A 22,653-nucleotide genomic window follows, 5' to 3' on the forward strand; every position below is an offset into this window, starting at 1 on the left:
CCGCACAAAAAGCTACATTCACAGAAACAGTGACATTTGCACTTGTACAAGAGACTGCGAGATTGCTGGCACGGCCTCAAATTCACAAAGTACGCAGAGTAGAGACCGAGTGTGAAGAATCGAAATCGGTCATTGAATTGGTAAAAGAGGCTCTAAAGCAGATAATGCAAGAAACGAAGCAGCAGGCAAATAAATCTAGAATAAAATGCTATAACTGTGATAAGGCTGGACATCTTTCCCGGGAATGTAAAGCGTGGCGTAAAACGTCGGGGTCAATCTCGCCATCTCCATTAAACAATAGTCAGAAGAAGCCGACCACAAAGCCAAGCGACTCAAATTCAAATTTTGCGGATAATAGAAAAGGTGGCAAACAAGTTATTCATCAAGCCTTGTCACGACGGCATTGCAATGTAGAAAACGGACGCTACTCGAAAGCTGAACACAAGGAGGAGATTGTTGATATTCGGCTGTTACACATCGAATCTGGAGTGGACTGGCCAACAGAACAGCGTAAAGATCCCATTTTGGACAAAATTATTTCGGCAAAGGAAGAGAACAAGAAGCCCAGTAAGAAAGACATCGCAGCCGAAAGTCCACTTTTGAAATCATACTGGGCTCAATGGGATAGTTTAGTTCTAGTCAATGGATCCCTGCAACGTAAATGGGAAAGCGAAGATGGCAAGAGCAGCCGAAATTTGATCATCGTTCCAGATTCCAAAATAAGAGATGTTTTGGCGGAGTTCCATAATGGTCCCAGTGGAGGTCATCTGGGAATAACCAAAACCGCCGAGAAAGTGAAGCAACGATTCTACTGGGTTGGATGCCAGAAATCAATTGCTGAATGGGTAGCCAATTGCGAGAAGTGCATGAAGGCGAAAGGTCCAACAAGGAAAAATCGAGGTCCTATGCAAGAATATAGACCAGGAGCCCCGTTTGAAAGAGTAGCAATGGACGTGGCAGGCCCTTTCCCAGTAAGTGATTCTGGAAACCGTTATGTCCTTGTGGTCATGGATTACTTCAGCAAATGGCCGGAGATGTGTGCAATTCCAAACCAAGAAGCAAAAACGATTGTGGATGTTGTCAACAAAAACTGGATATGTCGCTACGGTGTGCCGTCCGAGATTCACTCAGACCAGGGAAGAAATTTTGAATCGGCCATATTCAAAGAGATGTGTGAATCCCTTGGTATCAAGAAAACGAGGACTACACCATTACATCCACAATCCGATGGCATGGTAGAAAGGTTTAATCGCACTCTGGAGGAACATCTTCGAAAAGTAGTGGACAACGGTCAGAGGGACTGGGACGAGCATATACCAAAGTTTTTGCTGTCGTATAGATCTGCCATTCATGATTCACACCGGCCAATGTTCTATTCGGAACTGAGTTGAAGTTGCCTGGTGATCTGATATTCGGTGCTAAACCTAATGAGCTCGCCATGGAAGAAAACAGAAACGACATCCCAAACACTTTCGGTGAAGTTCACGAATCAGTGCGCAACAAAATAAAAATGGTCAGCAACAGAATGAAGGCGAGATACGATCGTGCTGTAAATACTGAAGGCTTCCAAGAAGAAGAATTGGTTCTGCTATTTAACCCGCAACGAAAGAAAGGATTGTGTCCTAAACTGCAAACACAGTGGGAAGGCCCATACAAAGTCATCAAGAAGATCAATGATGTTGTATACCGGATTCAGAAGGACGACAGCCCTAGATCAAAGATGAAAGTTGTACATCTGGAACGATTGGCTCCTTACGGAACAGGTTCTGTGCCTGTTCGGGACGAACAGGCTTAAGCGGGAGGCAGTGTTACGAATTTGATAATTATAGATATAAGTTTATTTAAATTAGTTTCCGTTAATTTAAAATTTAAAATTGTAACGATAAAATTTCGCTATCACTTGTTGGAATCATCCATTCATTTTCTAGTATTTTCCTGAATTTCTTTTATGTTCTTTTGTTTGCTTACCGAAATGTTAGTTCTTACTCTCTCATAGAATAACAACCCCTTTGCTTTGTTATTTTGCTTTCTCATTTCATCTCATTGTCTATTGTCATTGTTGTTGTAGTAATGCGAGCATATATCTATGTGAGTGTGTATGTGTTTGGCAGCCACCAGACGAATTACTTAATGGTCGTAGATCCTTCTAGCATTGTCTAAGAATGTTCTGGCGTTGCCAGAATATTGTAGTGCTACCAGAATGTTCTCGTATTGCCACACCGTCATATATAAAAGCGCTCGCATGCTGCTAACGAGTCAGTCTTAATTAAAGCGTCAAACGAATAACTTCAGTGTGAACGAATTGTAAAGTGTGAAGTCATAGTAAATAAATTGTAGATTGTCGTTATTTAAAAGAACTGTGTTTTAATTGTCGGGTAATTAAAAACGCCTAAATATAAAAACGTAACAATAATAATTCTTTGAAATAAAATACTGGTGGTTATAGAAAATTGACTTGTTTTGTACGAAAAATGTCTTAGTTGTATACAGGCTTTTTGCACTTTTGATTCCTCAATTTCTCTACTTTTTTGAAAATTATACCGACAAACAGTTTATTTCAAACCAATTTCTTAATACATGTTTCCCAAAAAATTGTTAATTTTTCCGGATAGCAGGAATATTTTGAATGAGTTTAACTATATTCTTCCCACAGCATAGTAATAATGAACTAAAATACGATGTAATACATGAACTAATTTATAAGAAAATCATGAACTTATCTAGATGAAAAAAATCTTTGGCGCCAAATCATGGTCATTCTTACTATGGGTTAGTTCATTTTTCATAAAAAATAGTAAACTTTTTTTTCGGTGTATATATATATATATATATATATATATATATATATATATATATATATATATATATATATATATATATATATATATATATATATATATATATATATATATATATATATATATATATATATATATATATATATATATATATATATATATATATATATATATATATATATATATATATATATATATATATATATATATATATATATATATATATATATATATATATATATATATATATATATATATATATATATATATATATATATATATATACTTTATATAGTCGGAAATCGATATTTTGATGTGTTACAAACGGAATGACAAACTTATTATACCCCCATTCTATGGCGGTGGGTATAAAAACAGTTTCATATCGCTATCTTACTCAGCAAAAGATTTGAAGGATTTTGATTGCACGCCATCACTTTAAGTAAAAAGTACAAAGCATCCAAATTTTTATCAGATAAACGCATTCTTGTCATATTGTCGTTGGACCTTTTATCATTGTTTTTTATTTTATGTAGCACGAATTCCATTTCACTTGAACTTATGTTCAAAGGAGGACCTGATCGATTTTTCATGAAATTGTGCTGTTTTCGGGATTCCGAAAAAAATAAACCCCTAGTTTGTACCCTCCTTTACATATAATCCGTTCCCGTTCTTTTAATCAAATTTCTTACTCCACGAGAATTTCTGGAATTTCTCTCATAAGGTGGGTATTAAGTTCGAGTTTAGCCGCTAAAATTGCTATTTTTTCACGATTACTTTTCTTAACTAATCCACTTTAAGGAATACAAACTTTGTGAAAATTTGCTTTGGGCTATTCCCCATCAGGTTATAATAAAATTTGCAACAAAATTTGTACTTTTTGACTTTTTTTACTGATTTAGTTTTCACTTTAGCGATTTTAGCGGCTAAACTCGAACTTAATACCCACCTATATATAATGAATGTAGTAAAGGAACACGACTATTGTTGTATTTAGTTTTGTCATAGCAATACTACCTCATAAAAATTCGACCCTGACAGGGTTGGTTAAATTGAATTTGACAATAGTTGTCATCAAACTTAAATGCGCTCCCCATATAGAATTTGTGACGTATGACGTGTGCTAAGAACAAACTACAGACTGTGTCAGTGAAAATTAATAGAATTTTCTGTTGGAAAATTCCTAATTTTTAATCTTATTAATTAATTAACATGAAGCACACGAAGAAATCTCTAAATAACAATTAACATAGTACGTATTGTGTCGTTTCGCTGGAGCAATTACAAAGTTTTATTTCCATTATCTTAATTTGGTCAAGTCCAAATTGCGAAAAAAAATCACACGATAAAAAAAAGTAGGCAAAGGCCGCTAGTACTAGTGGTGTGTGGGGTGACTAGACAGGCCATTCACAACACCAGAAACCGAAATGGAATAATTAAAGCACGCGAGACATTTTGTTCATTACAAAAGTCGGACGACAACGACAGCCCCAAAAGAGAGTGTGGAAGAAGAGAGAAACGTGACGTGTTTTCTTCCACATCTCGGTGATATCGGTTTCTATACTTTCTCATAGTGCCATATACGTTTTGTATTGGTTTTTTGTGAAATTAATTATATCTATAAACAAAATTTAATCTAGACCATAACCCTAACTCTTTTTAATAGGGTCCATAATCTTTAGTTAAGTTTTTTTCGAGGTCGTCGCCGTTAAGGTGGAGGAGGCTATAGAAATAAATTCAAAATCCCAAAAAGTATCTATTAATCAGCAACAACATAAGTAAATAAAAGAAACATCCCAAAAGGAAGGAACATGATGAATGAAGATACAAGTGCAACGACGTCATCCAGTGGCGGTGTGAAAAAGTTCTTTCAACGACTATCACAAGTAAGACTGCGGACAATATAGAATACAGAAACGGTAGCCAGCATAATTATGGTTATCGAGTCTGTGTCATGTGTGAAGTGGATTTGTTTATATTAACTTCTATTGCTTTACAGATTTATCAATCTGCCTTGGATCGTTCGACGCCACACACAAGACTGCGTTGGAGTGGTGCTGCCGTGCTTGTTCTTTTCTTCCTGCTTCGTATATTTGTAAATCAAGGATGGTATATTGTTTGCTATGCCTTGGGCATATTCCACTTGAATTTGTTTATTGCATTTTTGACACCAAAAATTGATCCGGAATTCGATCCGTATGCCAATGAAGGTAAGTGTTGATTAAAAAATACGTATGTGTTATACAGTATTTGGGGGTAGAAAATGGAATTACATTTAGAAATTGAGTCTACATTGCATGACTTTTTTAAGCAGTTAAATTGTACTTCCAAATTGTAAACCGAATTTTATCACAGTTCTGTCATTTCGCGACTTCCATCTTTGAAACAGTTAACGAATATGTTGAATAGTTGTAGCAGCTTGAGAATGGGTCTATATCGATCAAAAAAAAAAAAAGACGAACTCAATCTTCAAATTTGACTAATCGACTTTGGATGCTATTAAATTAGGACTAATATCGACTGGGGAGCCACCGTGGTGCAATGGTTAGCATGCCCGCCTTGCATACACAAGGTCGTGGGTTCGATTCCTGCTGCGACCGAACACCAAAAAGTTTTTCAGCGGTGGATTATCCCACCTCAGTAATGCTGGTGACATTTCTGAGGTTTTCAAAGCTTCTCTAAGTGGTTTCACTGCAATGTGGAGCGCCGTTCGGACTCGGCTATAAAAAGGAGGTCACTCAGTGATAAGAGAGAAGTTCACCAATGTCGTATCACAATGGACTGAATAGTCTAAGTGAGCCTGATACGTCGGGCTGCCACCTAACCTAACCTAATATCGACTAATCCAATTTTGAATTTGACAAAAATTTGCTCATCGGCTAAAAAAATCTCGAATAGTTTGCTTTGACAGAAAAGTAGAATGTGATTCAAATAATTTTTGTTTAGTCCGAGTGTATGTGCAGAAATTTTCTTTTATCTGAAATATTCTATCATATATAGCCTTCCAAGGCTTGCAAAAAAAAAATAAATATATATGGATAGACTTACTTGTGAAATTTCCCGCAGTTTGTAATGATTTTTCAAGGCTATTACCTCTACATTACCCAGGATTGCATACCGGTTTAACCACACTCCTGTTTCTTATGAAAATCGCTTTTTATCCTTGTCTTTTAGTTTTTATTTAACTGCGAGAAAATTGCATTACTCAAGGCTGATGAAAAAAATATTTTCATATATATACACTTTTCATATATACACACTCGTACGAATAAAAGCGTCAAATGGATCTTTTGCTTCATTATTGTTGTTTATATAGGTTAGGTATAGTGGCAGCCCGATATTTCAGACTCACTTAGACTATTTGTGTTTGTGTATCTCAGGCGCATTCAGCAAGATAGGAACAAATTCCCTTAATGTCATGATGCATCTATTGCCTTTAGACATTTTGGCCAAACAGTCAGCTGCAACAACGGCTGTGCGGTTGCGCGAGCTATCGCTGTGGTCGGAAAAAAGTTACTGTCACAGTTCGGTCCTCAAAATAATGCCAGATGTGCCTAACGTAGTGGATTACACTTTGGCGAGTCCACTTTTCGACAAAAAGTTTGAGACTCTAATCCCCAACAGTGAGGCGTGGTGCACACAGACCCCGGGGAATAAAGAATATATAGATTTCTACACTGATGGCTCCAAATTGGATGGACAATTGGGTTTCGAAGTATATTCTAATGATCTGGAACTTCGAATAGCGAAAGGATTACCTAATCACTTTAGTGTTTTTCAGGCTGAAATATAGAGGTGGCGAATTAGTTGAGAAGTAATGTTCCAAAAATGTGGGCATTAATATATACTCAGACAGTTAAACTGCAATAAAATCCTTGGACTCTGTGTACCTCAACTCGAAAACGGCCATCGACTGCCGCAAATCTCTCAATGAGAAGTCTCAGCAGTACAATATTCACCTAATATGGGTGCCTGGCCATAGGAACATACCGGGGAACTGCGAAGCGGATGAGTTGGCAAGGCTAGGGACTACCTTACATATTCCAGGGGAACTAGAATTTGTTGGTATGCCCCTAGCTACCTGCAAGCTCATGCTGCGTGAGAAGGCTGTTATGATGGCAAATGTTCGATGGGAGAATTGCAAGGGTTGTAACGACACCAAGCAAATATGGCCCCATTTAAACTTAAACCGCACACTAGATATGCTAGTGTTCTCGAGACGTCAGATATCACTCCTGATATCTGCTATAACGGGTCTCTGCCTGATAGGCGATTTTGCAAAAACTATATGCGCGAAGTATAATGACTATTGTATGAGCTGTCATGATGCGGAGGAAAAGGAATCAATTAAACACCTCTTGTGTGAGTGTTCTGCAATTTGTGTAAAGCGCAAGCAACTTTTAGGAGCATATAGCTTCAGATTACTGGCGGATCTGGAAAACGTTAACTTAAGCAGTTCAGCGGTTAAAACTAGAAGTGCCCATATGTAATAGGTACTTTTAGTTAATGTAGCACAATGGACTGAATAGTCTAAGTGAGCCTGAATCTTATTCGAGCTGCCACTTTAACCTAACCTAACATAGACTATTCAGTCCATTGTGATACCACAGTGGTGAACTTTTCTCTTATCACTGAGTGCTGCCCGATTCTATGTTAAGTTCAATGACAAGGGACCTACTTTTTATAGCGATTCCGAACGGCGTTCCACATTGCAGTGAAACCACTTAAAGAATATTTAAAACACTCAGAAATGTTTTAACTACAACTTAGTCGTAGTAGTTAATCCTACAATACATGTATTATAGGCCTTATTAGGCTTCCTATGTATTGATGTTTGAAATAAAATTGAAATTGAAAATGTCACCAGTATTCCTGGGATGGGCATAATCCATTACTGAAAAACTTTTTGGTGTTCGGTCGAAGCACCACGACCTTGTGTGTGTGCAAGGCGGGCCTGCTAACCATTGCACCACGGTGGCTCCCCCACAATACAACTAAATACCTTAAATGTTGTAATAATTTAGATTTAGTCACAAAGTCATAAAAATTGAGACTGCAGAACGTCTTCTATATTTTAATTAATTTGACCTCAGTCCATTTTAGATACTGGCTGCTCAAGAAAATCTCACATGCAACACAATTGATGTTTTATTATTTATATGGATCACAAATCTCCGTAAATAAGATTCGTATATATCGTATATTCCATTCCCAAAACTAAATAAACTTGTGTAGATGAAGATGTTATATTTTACGGAACGTTTTTAATCCTTATGTAAAACAATAATGAACATTATTGTTCCTAGACTCTATATTATAGGTATCGATGGTTTCGGGGCCAAATCCTTCACAAATATTCCGATAGTATACGTATCTATATGTTGTACTTTTTAAATTTTAATACAATATATTCTTTAGAAATATTGTGCAAACTATCTAGCCCCACGTTAATATACCTCCAAGATAATGTATATAGTGCTATTTTGCGCTAATTCATTATTTTCTCTCCCGATAAAAACTTTAAACGAAAGACAGATCTAGCGGGGACAACACCAAATTGATCATAATTTGAATTTAAAATACCGATATAGTGCTCATGTACAGTTCAAATTTATCGCCCATGTTCTAGTTTACGATTTCGAAAAACGCGAAATTTTATATTTGCAAATACTCCTAGAGCATTACATACTTTTATTTAAACTTTTTCTAATTACAATTCTTGACCGTCAGAATAACGTATTAAATTTGTGAAGTTTAAATCCTTTGTAGTTAACAATTATATGGAGAGGTGGGCATTTTACCTTTTGCGAATTCGTAAACTAGAAGTGGGGGGTATGTGTTTGGATTTGATTCGCATTAAATTTCTATTAAACACCAATTTAGTTTTATTTGCTTATTAAACTCTTTATAATGATTAACATAGAAGTCTTATCTTAACGATGTGTGTACATAAATAATACCATGTGTCATTTCTATGTTCCTTAATAGTCAACCAATCAATAGCGTTTATTTTGCTAAAACTTAAAACGTTTAAATGAAATTTTATTAGTAGGAAAAAAGAAAGTTCAAGATGCACGTGTTTTCTATTGATTTTTGTTTTGCTTAACAACTACATATTAATGAACACAATCAAAGTTTTTGTCTACGAAGTAGTTAAGATTTTGCATTAGCTTACTTTCAATGTTAGTATATTAAAGCAATTAATATTGTCAACTACATTAGACTGGTGCTTAGGATTATTGCAATATTCAACTTTAATAACACCTTTCAAATTTTCAGAACATAACAATATAGTTTTTGTAACCATATGTAATAAAATCATTGTGAAATTCGAGTATTCATGCTGGTCCGTACATATTTTTTTATTTTTGAGTCATAAAATATTAGTCTTAATTTATAAGAGAATTCTTATTTGTAATTCAATTAATGAGAAAGATGACCACACTATGCATAAATCACCATATTGGAAACTCTCAAAAATTTAACTAGCCCTTACTGGAGGCTAATCACTGTATCCGATATCGAATTCATTATCGTATCGTAAAAATTGACGATATGATTAGAAGTTTGGATCATGACATTCGATCTAAATTAAATGCAATTTCTTTAGCGGTGCCGCCAGCAAAAAACGAAAGAGAACAAAAATAAAATTATGTTAGTGGCAGAAGATAAAATGTAGGAAACACATATTTTTGAGAATTGCAAAGTAAAAAGTGTATTTCTTGTGCACAATTTATGGTTGCTAAGCTAGGATGATTGCTCATAAACTCGGCTATAACCACAATTTTTGATATGGTTACTAAGCTAGGATGCTTTCTCATAAACTCAGCTATAACTCGGCTTACCGTTACTTCATTCAACACACGGGTTTATTTTCCTGAAAATCTAATGATAAATACATATGCGCTCAGAATAATATGTATATCATGAACCCATGTCTACTCTGAAGTTGACTTTAAATTGTGCATTTTGTGACAATATTATGCCTAATTGGGCTATACATAAATTTCTACCAATTTCTATGAAATTTGACAAAGACAACAGCCTTTTTTTGAACGGTCCCATCGCTCACTTTCCCGCAACTTCCGACCGTATGGGCTTCGTCCTCATAAGATAGGGACAGCGTACACACCATGATCCGGACCATGGCGAGGTGGAGGCCGAGGGATGCAACCAGCTACAGAGAAGGACTCATAAGCCGGATATATTACATTAAAAGACTAAATACTAGCATAATCAACAAAAAATGTATTTGTTATCGAAATATGCTAAAATTCTGGACCTTATCACATCAATACTTGAGTTAGTGTCAATTAGATGATATACTGAATTAAAATTAATGCCCATCCACTTTTATACCCACTACCATAAGATGGCGATAAAATAAAATTGGCATTCCATTTGTAGCATATCGAAATACCGATTTCTAAGATAATCACACTAGAGCTAGGAGCCACCGTGGTGCAATGGTTACATGCCCGCCTTGCATACACAAGGTCGTGGGTTCGATTCCTGCTTTGACCTAACACCAAAAAGTTTTTCAGCGGTGGATTATTCCACCTCAGTAATGCTGGTGACATTTCTGAGGGTTTCAAAGCTTCTCTAAGTGGTTTCACTGCAATGTGGAACGCCGTTCGGACTCGGCTATAAAAAGGAGGTCCCTTGTCATTGAGCTTAACATGGAATCGGGCAGCACTCAGTGATAAGAGAGAAGTTCACCAATGTGGTATCACTGGACTGAATAGTCTAAGTGAGCCTGATACATCGGGCTGCCACCTAACATAACCTAACCTAAATCTGAGACATCAGCAAAGCATGGGCCACTATACGCTTGACATGCTCAGTCAAGTTATACCACAATTGTATAATTTCCTTGGTCTTAAAGTCACTCTCGCTAGAGGGAAGATATATGTTGTCCAAAATCCAAATTCACATCAAGTGTAATACCCAAGCATTTGACCGTCTGAACAAATTGAATAAACTCACCACACATTCTGATATGAGGATAGGTCACATTGCGACACCCCGCCTGAAACATAATCGCCGTCGTCTTACTTGCATTAATTACTAAACTATTATCAACCATCCATGAATAAACAATATCAAGAGCAGAATTCATGCGTCCTTCCAAACTATCCGGACCTTCCATCTCACCTGTGAATACAACTTGAATGTCATCTGCATACATATATAACAAAATTAGATTCTAAGCATCCAACAAAATCATTCAGGAACATGATAAACAGGAGCAGTCCAAATACCGAACCTTATCATTGATAAGTGATAAGAGAGAAGTTCACCAATGTGGTATCACAATGGACTGAATAGTCTAAGTGAGCCTGATACATCGGGCTGCCACCTAACCTAACCTAACCTAGAGCCTTCAATAATAATGCTATAATGATAGGTTCGTACTATATTCGTCCAGAGTTTTATATAGTCTCCACTTCCGATTTAACATCTTGAGCACCTAAACATCACAATTTTCATGAAATTTTTGCTGTAAATTTCTTTAGTAAAAATTTTCAATCATTTCCTTCACTGACTTTTTATTGTAAATTGATTTAAAATCAACTTTTTAATTGAGATAAATATTTTGATGACATTTTCTCGGTGTATACCATAGATTAGAAGAGCAATTGAAAAAAAATCAAATAAAATTTTCTGCTAAATCGTGATATATTACGTATATGTACGTACTATGTTCACTATGAAGACAATTTTTTCTTTATCATATGACCAGTCTATTGTATACTGTGCAAGTAGTCGAAGCAACAAATTAATTATAATAACCCGTCCTCAAAGGGGGTTTTTTGCTCTTCAAAAAAAAAAAATCAATAAAACACAAGAAAATATCACAGGCCTACTATACAGCAGAATGCCAAGAATCAGAACATGGTAACATGACTATTGAAGGCTAGATATGTTCGTTAGCACACAAACATTCAATAAAGGTAAATCACTGTAAATGTAAACTTGACTTACATTCGAAACAACAATAGAAAATAGGTGTCCAATTGCAGAATGCTCATAAATACCGCGAAATAAACAAAAATGCAGCTAAACGAATACACAGAAAAAAGATTCACAAAAATTTTTATACCCTCCACCATAGGATGGGGGTATATTAACTTTATCATTCCGTTTGCAACACATCGAAATATTGCTCTAAGACCCCATAAAGTATATATATTCTGGGTCGTGGTGAAATTCTGAGTCGATGTAAGCATGTCCGTCCGTCCGTCTGTTGAAATCACGCTAACTTCCGAACGAAACAAGCCATCGACTTGAAACTTGGCACAAGTAGTTGTTATTGATGTAGGTCGGATGGTATTGCAAATGGGCCATATCGAACCACTTTTACGTATAGCCCCCATATAAACCGATGCTCAGATTTGGCTTGCGGATCCTCTTGGAGGAGCAAAATTCATCCGATCCGGCTAAAATTTGGTACATGGTGTTAGTATATGGTCTCTACTAACCACGCAGAAATTGGTCCACATCGGTTTATAATTATATATAGCCCCCATATACACCGAACCCCTGATTTAGTTTGCGGAGCCTCTAAGAGAAGCAAATTTCATCCGATCCGGCTGAAATTTGCTATAAGGTGTTAGTATATGGTCTCTAACAATTACGCAAAAATTTGTCCACATCGGTCCATAATTATATATAGCCCCCATATAAACCGAACCCCAGATTTGACCTCCGGAGCCTCATGGATGTGCAAAATTCATCCGATTCGGTTGAAATTCGGTACGTGGTGTTAGTATATGGTTTCTAACAACCATACAGGAATTGATCCATATCGGTCCATAATTATATGTAGCCCCCATTTAAACCGATTCCCAGATTTGACCTCCGGAGCCCCTTGGAAGAGCAAAATTCACCCGATCCGCTAGTATATGGCCGCTAACAACCATGCAACAATTGGTCCATATCGGTCTAAGAATATCGGTGTTAAGAAGTATTGAGATACCTTGCCATCGGCAAGTGTTACCGCAACCCAAGTAATTCGATTGTGGATGACAGTCTTTAGTACAAGTTTCTATGCAATCCAAAAAAAACTTGTACTTCAATCAATTTGATATAAATTGTGAAACAATATGAAAAATATGAAGTAAATTGAAATATCTTAAATTAAAGCTTGATATTCGAGCTATAAAATAAAAAAAAGGTTAATTCAGATGCCTTTTTGGTGTTGTATAGTGTAGGTATCATTTAACAATATTGGACGAATGCTTAAGGTCATTATCTTGGACAAACACAAATCCATCTTCCAGATCCATTTTTTTTTTGCAGATTCGGTCAAATTATTTTTCAGAATATTTAATTTATCCACTTTGTGTATATTTCCTTCATTAAATATGAAGTTACCAACGCCATTGGTATGTCGACACATTCCCACGTTCGTGGTCAACAGTATATTAAATATTTAGTTTTTACCTTTTTTTCGCCCTTGTTTACTCCTTACCAATATTTATTTAATATAAATAAATATATTTATTTAATATAAAATTAATTATTTTATTATATTTTCTTATTACAGATGATGGTCCCAATTTGCCAACACGTAGCAATGAAGAATTTCGGCCGTTTATACGACGTCTACCAGAATTCAAATTTTGGCTCAGCATTACGAAAAGTACAACAATAGCGATAATCTGTACATTCTTCGATTGTTTCAATATACCCGTATTTTGGCCAATTCTGGTCATGTACTTCATAACATTGTTCTGTATAACAATGAAGAGACAAATTAAGGTAAGCAATAACATTTGTACATTTGATATTAATAGCAATTAAGTATGGTATTTGATAGATATTCAATAAATTCAATATCGAAGAATGTGGGTACTGAGATAAAACATTTTATGTTGTTGTCGTGAATTAATTACGTTTTCTATTGTGAAACGAATTCCATATGAATTTCAAATGAAATAATAGCCCCGATAAACGTTGTAAGAAAATGTTCGGCTTCGACCGATTATTGTTTTTTTGCTGAACATCGACTTCGGTAAAATAAAAAAAAACGCTTCGGTCGAGGTCTATATGTAAGGCGGACAAGCTAACCATTGCTCCCCTCCTAACCCAGGTTCCCTTATTATAGCACAAGGAATATTAAAGGGCAAACGGTTGTTCTGTATATTTTAGGGCATAAAATCCATCAAATATTAACGGATTCATAATTATGGTTGGCTTTATTGCCGGCCTGTTACTATGGACTCATATAGCCATTCATAATGGTGCTGTACTCATCTCATATCATATTATTTTAAGCTAAAAGATAAAGGGCCTACATTTTATTGCCTAATCTGAGGCTTTAGGGCTTTGACCTGACAAACATTAATGAGAGAATATTAATCATGCATCACTAATTAAAACGCTTAGGGCGAACTATAGGTTAGGTTAGGTGTAGACTGATTCTGTCATACTTGCGTGGAAGATCGCAGTTCGTGAAGTTGAATGGGCGGAGTTCGGGTACTGCATTCTTGAGTTGTGGAGTACCCCAAGGTTCGGTATTTGGACCGCTCCTGTTTATCATGTTCCTGAATGATTTTGTTGGATGCTTAGAATCTAATTTTGTTATATATGTATGCAGATGACATTCAAGTTGTATTCACAGGTGAGATGGAAGGTCCGGATAGTTTGGAAGGACGCATGAATTCTGCTCTTGATATTGTTTATTCATGGATGGTTGATAATAGTTTGGTAATTAATGCAAGTAAGACGACGGCGATTATGTTTCAGGCGGGGTGTCGCAATGTGACCTATCCTCATATCAGAATGTGTGGTGAGTTTATTCAATTTGTTCAGACGGTCAAATGCTTGGGTATTACACTTGATGTGAATTTGGATTTTGGACAACATATATCTTCCCTCTAGCGATAGTGACTTTAAGACCAAGGAAATTATACAATTGTGGTATAACTTGACTGAGCATGTCAAGCGTATAGTGGCCCATGCTTTGCTGATGTCTCAGATTTACTATTGTATCGAGGTGGTATCTGGTACGTTTCGGTATAATAGGTCTAAGATTGCACTGATCCTGAACAGGGTAGTGCGTTATGTTTTTGGGTTGCGTATTTTTGAACATGTGACAAATAAAGTAATTGATTTTCTTGGTTCTTCATTTGAACCCTACGGAGATTAATGTTTTCCATTGGATGACAAAAATGGTTTGTTACATGAACTTCTTCAGGGATTTGTTTTTTCCAGCTCGGTGAGAAATCCACAGATAATTATACCACGAATAAATTGTTCTCTTTTTGAGAGGGGGTTTATTGTTACTACTGCTAGGGTTTGGAACAATCTTCCTGTAGCAGTAAGGGATTTTGGGCTTCCAGAGAATCAATTTAGGAACTTGCTACTGACTAGTTTGAATGAATATGTTTAATGTCGGCTGTTATTTACCAATGGTAGGTGCTAACTCACTTTTATTAATATTAGTTTTCTATGTGACTTTGGCCAAAGTGAGGATGGTGGAGTGGTAGGCATTATAGGGTAATTTAAGTATTAATGATTAGTATTGATAACTTTACAATTACTATTAATGTATTACTATTTTAAGAACAATACGATTTATTGGCCTCGAAGGCTTACTGTGTTGTGAAATAAATGAAATGAATATAAACGACTGTTTGAAAAGTTGTTATGCCAACCTTTGCTTCACGGTGATTCCTAATCTCATAATACTGTCTTTTGAGTATACAGTCGACTCCGCTTTACTGAAACGTTAAAAATGCAGCCATTTAATTTCAGTTATCCGAAGTTTTTGCTAAAGCGAACTACGGATAACTGAAAAAAACTTCCAGTAATGCGAACTTCGGATAACTGAAAAAGTTTCAGTAAAGCGGACTCCGTATAACTGGAAAAAAATCCACTCAATTTCAGTTAACCGAACTTATGACCAATGCTATGTACATAAAATAATAAAAACAAGGTGTTTGATTCCGTGTGTGTGCCATCTACAATTTTACCTTTCAGTTGATTTTATTTACAGAGTGATTTAAACTGTTTTGAAAGTGCCATCTTCACTTGAAATAAAGCGTTCTCAATACGGAGAAGAAAATGTACTCTCTCTCAATAGCGAGAATGTGGCATTTTCAGTAAAGCGAAGTCATACTAATGTGACGAAACTCATTTGAACACAAAAAACTTTTCAGTAATCCGATTTTTTCAGTTAAGCGGAGTTTCACTAAAGCGGAGTAATTTAAATGAAATGGACAGAAAAAACAACTGGGGAATGCGATCGATTTCAGTTATCCGAGGTTTTTCAGTAAAGCGCATTGCGCTAAAGCGGAGTCGACTGTAATTGTTGTATTTATTTAATTTTCTAATATCTGAAATGCCAAAAAATATGGCATCAAACATTAACAAACCCTTAACTAATTTTATCTTTGTTTTTTTTTTCTTCCCCTTCTACCATCAACAGCATATGATTAAATATAAATATCTACCATTCACCCGCAATAAGCCACGTTATCAACGTGTTGGAGAGCCAACGGATTCATCAAAGTGACAATTAGCCGCACAGACATTGCCCACATCAACAACTAGCGACAGTCGAAGTGAAGATATCAAAAAAGTAACTACAACCGAAACGTCAACAATAATCACTGGAACAGCAACATCTAACCTAACGCCATCGTCATTGTTAACGGGTGCAGTAAACACAACTACAAATGTAGCAAAACCACCGCAAATTATAATGATTGATGAATGAAACAAGAAAATAATAAATTCTATACCAAATTTAAAACATAGATCTTCTGCCCTAATTAACCACTCCATCGCAATTTAATCAAGATAGTAGTAGTTTATAATGAATGGGAACATCATATCTCTATTGATGAGCAAACTAAGGGAAAGGATTTAAAAAAAAAATTTCCTATATGTTTGATTTGATTTTATCCATCTAAAACGAAAAGAACAATTTTCTCCAAATTAATTTGAATGCGTTTTGTAAACTATTTAGTTTTTTTATTGTTGATTTTTTTATGTTTCGGTTGATGCCATATAAACCAGAAATGAATACTATTTAGTGGCTTTCTGTAGGCCCCTACTGTCGTCGCAGTGTCTTGTGCAAATAATTGAAATGTTTATATTTGTCCAAATATAAGCTAAGAGAAAAATATCTACATTTTTTTCAAATACAACATGAATTAATTCTTATGTTTAATACAAACATGTGTATGTAGTCTCTAGTAAACAAAATATTCTAAACCTATAATTTAGTGCTATTACAAAAGAACGAATGCTTTTATTTTTCCAGTCTGCAATGTATTCTGTTTTCTTTTGTAAATTTATAATTTAAAAAAACCCAACGATTTTTTGTTAATAATTTCAAATTAAAAACAAAAACCACACTTATTAAATTTCAACAATTACTTCTCTATATATAAATATTTAAATTTTTTGTTTAATTTTAATTATTTTAAGGGGAAGAATTTTAGTTTAATGAATTTTATTTTAAATAATTTTGTCATATTTTATAATACAGTTCTTTGTAGATCTATAATTATAATTTCTTTCCTCTTTATTAAGTTAAACTCTTTCCTCCTACCTAACTCACCTCCTTTGTATTATAATTAAATGAAATAATGGATGATACAGCTAAAAGATAATCAATAAAAATCAAACCATAAAATGAAATATATAATTAGTTTTGTTTTGTTGTAGTTATAATTAACCATATTTCGTTTGCCATTTCGATTCTAATATCGAATTTGAGATCGACTAACCGAATAATAATTAAAAATTTGGTTCATTTTTCATTTTTTTTTTTTTAATAAATATCCTATAACAGCATTAGTAAAGTATCTACTTCCAAACAAATCAGTATTGCCGATTTTTTTATGAAATTCCAAATAATTTGTACAACCAAATATTTGCATTTGAACATATAGAATTCAGATTTACAGTCCGAGTTTTTAGACATCAAAATCGAGTTGTAGGTCGTTTATATACAAATAGTTTATTGTACCATTTTTTGGGGATTCATGTTCAACATCCCTAAAGTATCTAAATCGAGACATATCAGCCAGCAATGCCATCATTTACAATGAAATTTCTAAAATTTTGCATAAGAAAATATTTGCGATTTTGAATTTGCATATCGAAATGACAAATGGAATATGGAGCATGTTTTTTATGTTGTAATCATCAATATTATTGAATGTCTCTATATATTTTTTGTAGTGCGTGTTTTGTATGTTTTTAATTATTCGTTCATTTTATTACTCTTCACTTTTTATATACATACCTATATCCATTTTTATTATTTTTTTTTTTTTTCTCAAGGTGGAACACACATATGCATGAAAGGTTTCATCGAGTTTTTTTGTTTTTTTGCCAAACTTCATACCAAATTGAAATGGTTAAGTGGCGAATGATTTTCAAAATCTATTCTAAAGGACTAAAAATCGAATGAAGTTTTACTATAGATAAAAATCGACTTTTAACACAAAAATCAAAACGTAACCCTTCAACTTGAATGGGAATAAGATGTAAAACTTTTTTTTGGAAACTTGGTGTAGAAGATATCATCTATATGAATACTATCATACCTATCAATTTTGATTATAAACGCAATAACAGGTTGGCTGATAAGTCCCCGGTCTGACACATAGATGGCGTCGCTAGTATTAAATGCATACTATTTTTATTTAGTACCAACCTTCAAATGATTCGTGTCAAAATTTGACGTGTGTAAGTCAATTAGTTTGTGAGTAGAGTGCCTTTTGTGAAGCAACTTTTGTTATTGTGAAAAAAAATGAAAAACAAGTATATACGGCCGTAAGTTCGGCCAGACCGAAGCTTATGTACCCTCCATCATGGATTGCGTAGAAACTTCTTCTAAACATTGCCATCCACAATCGAATTACTTAAGTTGCGGTAACGCTTGCCGATGGCAAGTTATCTTAAAACCTCCTAACACCATCTTCTAAATTGTATGTCCATACGTGGTATATATTAAATCAAAAAAGATCGATCCAATACGTATATAATTCAGTTTGACAAAGTAGACATAAAATTTTGACAAAATTTTCTACAGAAAAAAAATATTAAAAAATTTTCTATGGAAATAAAATTTTCACAAAATTTTCTAAGAAATAAAAATTTTGACAAAATTGTCTATAGAAAGAAAATTTTGACAAAAATTTCTACAGAAATAAAATTTTAACAAAATTTTCTATAGAAATAAACTTTTGACAAAATTTTCTATAGAAATAAAATCTTGGTCGATTATTTTTGGCTCGAGTGGCAATTATGATTATGAACCGAATAAAATTTGAACAAAATTTTCTATAGAAATAAAATTTTGACAAAATTTTCTATAGAAATAAAATTTTGACAATGATGACAATTTTATTATGAACCGAATAAAATTTTAACAAAATTTTCTCTAGAAATAAAATTTTGACATTTTCTATAGAAATAAAATTTTGGTAGATTATTTTTGGCTCTAGTGGCAACCATGGTTATGAACCGATATGGACCAATTTTTGTGTGATTGGACCAATTTTTGCACGGTTGTTAGAGACCATATACCAATACCATGTACCAAATTTCAGCCGGATCGGATGCAATTTGCTTCTCTTTGAGGCCTCGCAAGCCAAATCTGGAGATCGGTTTATATGGGGTCTATATATAATTATGGACCGATGTGGACCAATTTTTGCATGGTTGTTAGAGACCATATACCAACACCATGTACCAAATTTCAGCCGGATCGGATGAAATATGCTTCTCTTAGAGGCTCCACTAGCCAAATCTGGGGATCGGTTTAAGTGGGGGCTATATATAATTAAGGACCGATATGGACCAATTTTTGCATGGTTGTTAGAGACCATATACCAACATCATGTACCAAATTTCAGCCGGATCGGATGAAATTTTCTTCTCTTTGAGGCTCCGCAAGCCAAATCTGGGGATCGGTTTATATGGGGGCTATATATAATTATGGACCGATGGGAACCAATTTTTGCATCGTTGTTAGAGACCATATACCAACACCAAGTACCAAATTTCAGCCGGATCGGATGAAATTTGCTTCTCTTTTAGGCTCTGCAAGCCAAATCGGGGGATCGGTTTATATGGGGGCTATATATAATTATGGACCGATGTGAACCAATTTTTGCATGGTTGTTAGATACCATATACCAACATCATATACCAAATTTCAGCCGGATCGGATGAAATATGCTTCTGTTAGAGGCTCCACAAGCCAAATCTGGGGATCGGTTTATATGGGGGCTATATATAATTATGGACCGATGTGGACCAATTTTTGCATGGTTGTTAGAGACCATATACCAACACCATGTACCAAATTTCAGCCGGATCGGATGAAATATGCTTCTTTTAGAGGCTCCACAAGCCAAATATGAGGGTCCCTTTATATGGGGGCTATACGTAAAAGTGGACCGATATGGCCCATTTTCAATACCATCCGACCTACATCGATAACAACTACTTGTGCCAAGTTTCAAGTCGATAGCCTGTTTCATTCGGAAGTTAGCGTGATTTCAACAGACGGACGGACGGACGGACGGACATGCTTAGATCGACTCAGAATTTCACCACGACCCAGAATATATATACTTTATGGGGTCTTAGAGCAATATTTCGATGTGTTACAAACGGAATGACAAAGTTAATATACCCCCATCCTATGATGGAGGGTATAAAAAGGAATTTCGTGTTTTGATAAAATACTGTTTTCTGAAGGGAAAAAATACGGTGGAAGCAAAAACTTGGCTTGATAATGAGTTTCCGGACTCTGCCCCAGGGAAGTCAACAATAATTGATTGGTATGCAAAATTCAAGCGTGGTGAAATGAAAGAGGTGGTTACCGACGAAAACATCAACAAAATCCACAAAATGATTTTGAATGATCGTAAAATGAAGTTGATCGAGATAGCAGAGGCCTTAAAGATATCAAAGGAACGTGTTGGTCATATCATTCATCAATATGTGGATATGCGGAAGCTCTGTGTAAAATGGGTGCGGCGCGAGCTCACATTTGACCAAAAACAACAACGTGTTGATGATTCTGAGCAGTGTTTGCAGCTGTTAACTCGTAATACACCCGAGTTTTTCCGTCGATATGTGGCAATGGATGAAACATGGCTCCATCACTACACTCCTGAGTCCAATCGACAGCCGGCTGAGTGGACAGCGACCGGTCACCCGTCTCCGAAGCGTGGAAAGACTCAAAAGTCCGCTGGCAAAGTAATGGCCTCTGTTTTTTGGGATGCGCATGGAATAATTTTTATCGATTATCTTGAGAAGGGAAAAACCATCAACAGTGACTATTATATGGCGTTATTGGATCGTTTGAAGATCGAAATCGCGGCAAAACGGTCCCATATGAAGAAGAAAATAGTGTTGTTGCCACAAATCATTGAGAACGATGGCAAAAATTCATGAATTGGGCTTCGAATTGCTTCCGCACCCACCGTATTCTCCAGATCTGGCCCCAGCGACTTTTTCTTGTTCTCAGACCTCAAAAGGATGCTCTTAGGGAAAAAATTTGGCTGCAATGAAATGGTGATCGCCGAAACTGAGGCCTATTTTGAGGCATAACCGAAGGAGTACTACCAAAATGGTATCGAAAAATATGTGCGTGAAGATAAATTGTAAATTTAACTAGTCGAGACACAAACCAGGTAGTTTTTGCCTGCGCACCTAATGGGTTAATTACAATTTGGGGAGATAAAATATTTAATGAAATTCAGCACTTTCCAACATATTTGCGCAAAATATTTTGGTATTAAACGAAAGATCTTGAAAAGTACTATAAATGCAAGTGGTTGTCATGTTCGAAAGCGTCCCATAAATGTTAGTTTTGCAGCTATATTTTAAAAGTCAGTTTGTCCAACTTGAAATAAAGTTAAACTACGCCCACTGTGCAAAACCTGCTCTAGATTTTTTGGTATCAAATGAAAGCTCTTGACGAGTACTATAAACGCAAGTGGTTCTCATGTTCGAAAGCATCATAAAAATATCGATTTTTATCAAAAAGAAAATTACTTTTTTAGAATTTCAAAAAAAGTGCACATTGGCCCACTGTGCAACACCTGCTCTACAGTGTTTGGTATCAAATGAAAACTCTTGATGAGTACTATAAATGCAAGTGGTTTTTATTTTCGAAAGTTTCCCAAAAAAAATTGTTTTAAGCAAAAGTAAAATTAATTTGCGAAATTTTAGAAAATATCGCACCAGCGCCCACTGTGCAAAACCTGCTCTAGATTTTTTGGTATCAAATGAAAGCTCTTGACGAGTACTATAAACGCAAGTGGTTCTCATGTTCGAAAGCATCATAGAAATATCGATTTTTATCAAAAATATAATTAATATGTCAGAATTTAAAATATAGTGCACGCGGGCCCACTGTGCAATACCTGCTCTAGATTTTTTGGTATCAAATGAAAGCTCTTGATGAGTACTATAAATCCAAGTGGTTGTTATATTCGAAAGCATCACAGAAATATCGATTTTTATCAAAAAGAAACTTAGTTTGCACGAAGTTACAATATAGGACACCCGTGCCCACTGTGCAAAACCTGCTCTAGATTTTTTGGTATCAAATGAAAGCTCTTGACGAGTACTACAAATGCAAGTAGTTTTTATTTTCTAAAACATCCCAGAAATGTAGGTTTTTGTTAATTTTTTTTTAAATTTAATCGCCACAATTTGAAATAAAACTGAAATGCGCCCACTGTGCAATACCTGCTCTAGATTTTTTGGTATCAAATGAAAGCTCTTGATGAGTACTATAAATCCAAGTGGTTGTTATATTCGAAAGCATCATAAAAATATCGATTTTTTTAAAAAAGAAAATTACTTT

At 35.1% G+C, this 22,653-nt stretch overlaps 1 protein-coding gene across 2 annotated transcripts; it reads left to right on the forward strand.

Annotated features, from left to right (window-relative positions):
* The first annotated feature begins 3,911 nt into the window (after positions 1-3,911).
* LOC142238200 (protein RER1) lies at positions 3,912-16,560 on the forward strand. Of its 2 annotated transcripts, none has more exons than XM_075309777.1 (5): positions 3,912-4,050; positions 4,465-4,684; positions 4,798-5,008; positions 13,348-13,562; positions 16,234-16,560. In XM_075309777.1, the coding sequence occupies exons 2-5, from the start codon at positions 4,610-4,612 to the stop codon at positions 16,318-16,320; spliced, it is 588 nt and encodes a 195-aa protein (XP_075165892.1). In that variant the 5' UTR covers positions 3,912-4,050; positions 4,465-4,609; the 3' UTR covers positions 16,321-16,560. The 2 variants fall into 2 exon arrangements, with proteins under 2 accessions (XP_075165892.1, XP_075165893.1); XM_075309778.1 differs by having other exon boundaries at positions 3,914-4,050; positions 4,481-4,684.
* The last annotated feature ends 6,093 nt before the right edge of the window (positions 16,561-22,653 follow it).

Source organism: Haematobia irritans, chromosome 5, assembly GCF_050003625.1.
Source record: "Haematobia irritans isolate KBUSLIRL chromosome 5, ASM5000362v1, whole genome shotgun sequence".
In the NCBI taxonomy this organism is placed as follows: domain Eukaryota; kingdom Metazoa; phylum Arthropoda; class Insecta; order Diptera; family Muscidae; genus Haematobia; species Haematobia irritans.

Excerpts from the sequence above, each read along its gene's own strand:
- LOC142238200 (XM_075309777.1), top strand. The coding sequence starts at position 4,610 with ATGATGAATGAAGATACAAGTGCAACGACGTCATCCAGTGGCGGTGTG. Across the intron at positions 4,685-4,797 it reads TCTTTCAACGACTATCACAA|ATTTATCAATCTGCCTTGGA; the intron begins GTAAGACTGCGG and ends ATTGCTTTACAG. Across the intron at positions 13,563-16,233 it reads CAATGAAGAGACAAATTAAG|CATATGATTAAATATAAATA; the intron begins GTAAGCAATAAC and ends TACCATCAACAG.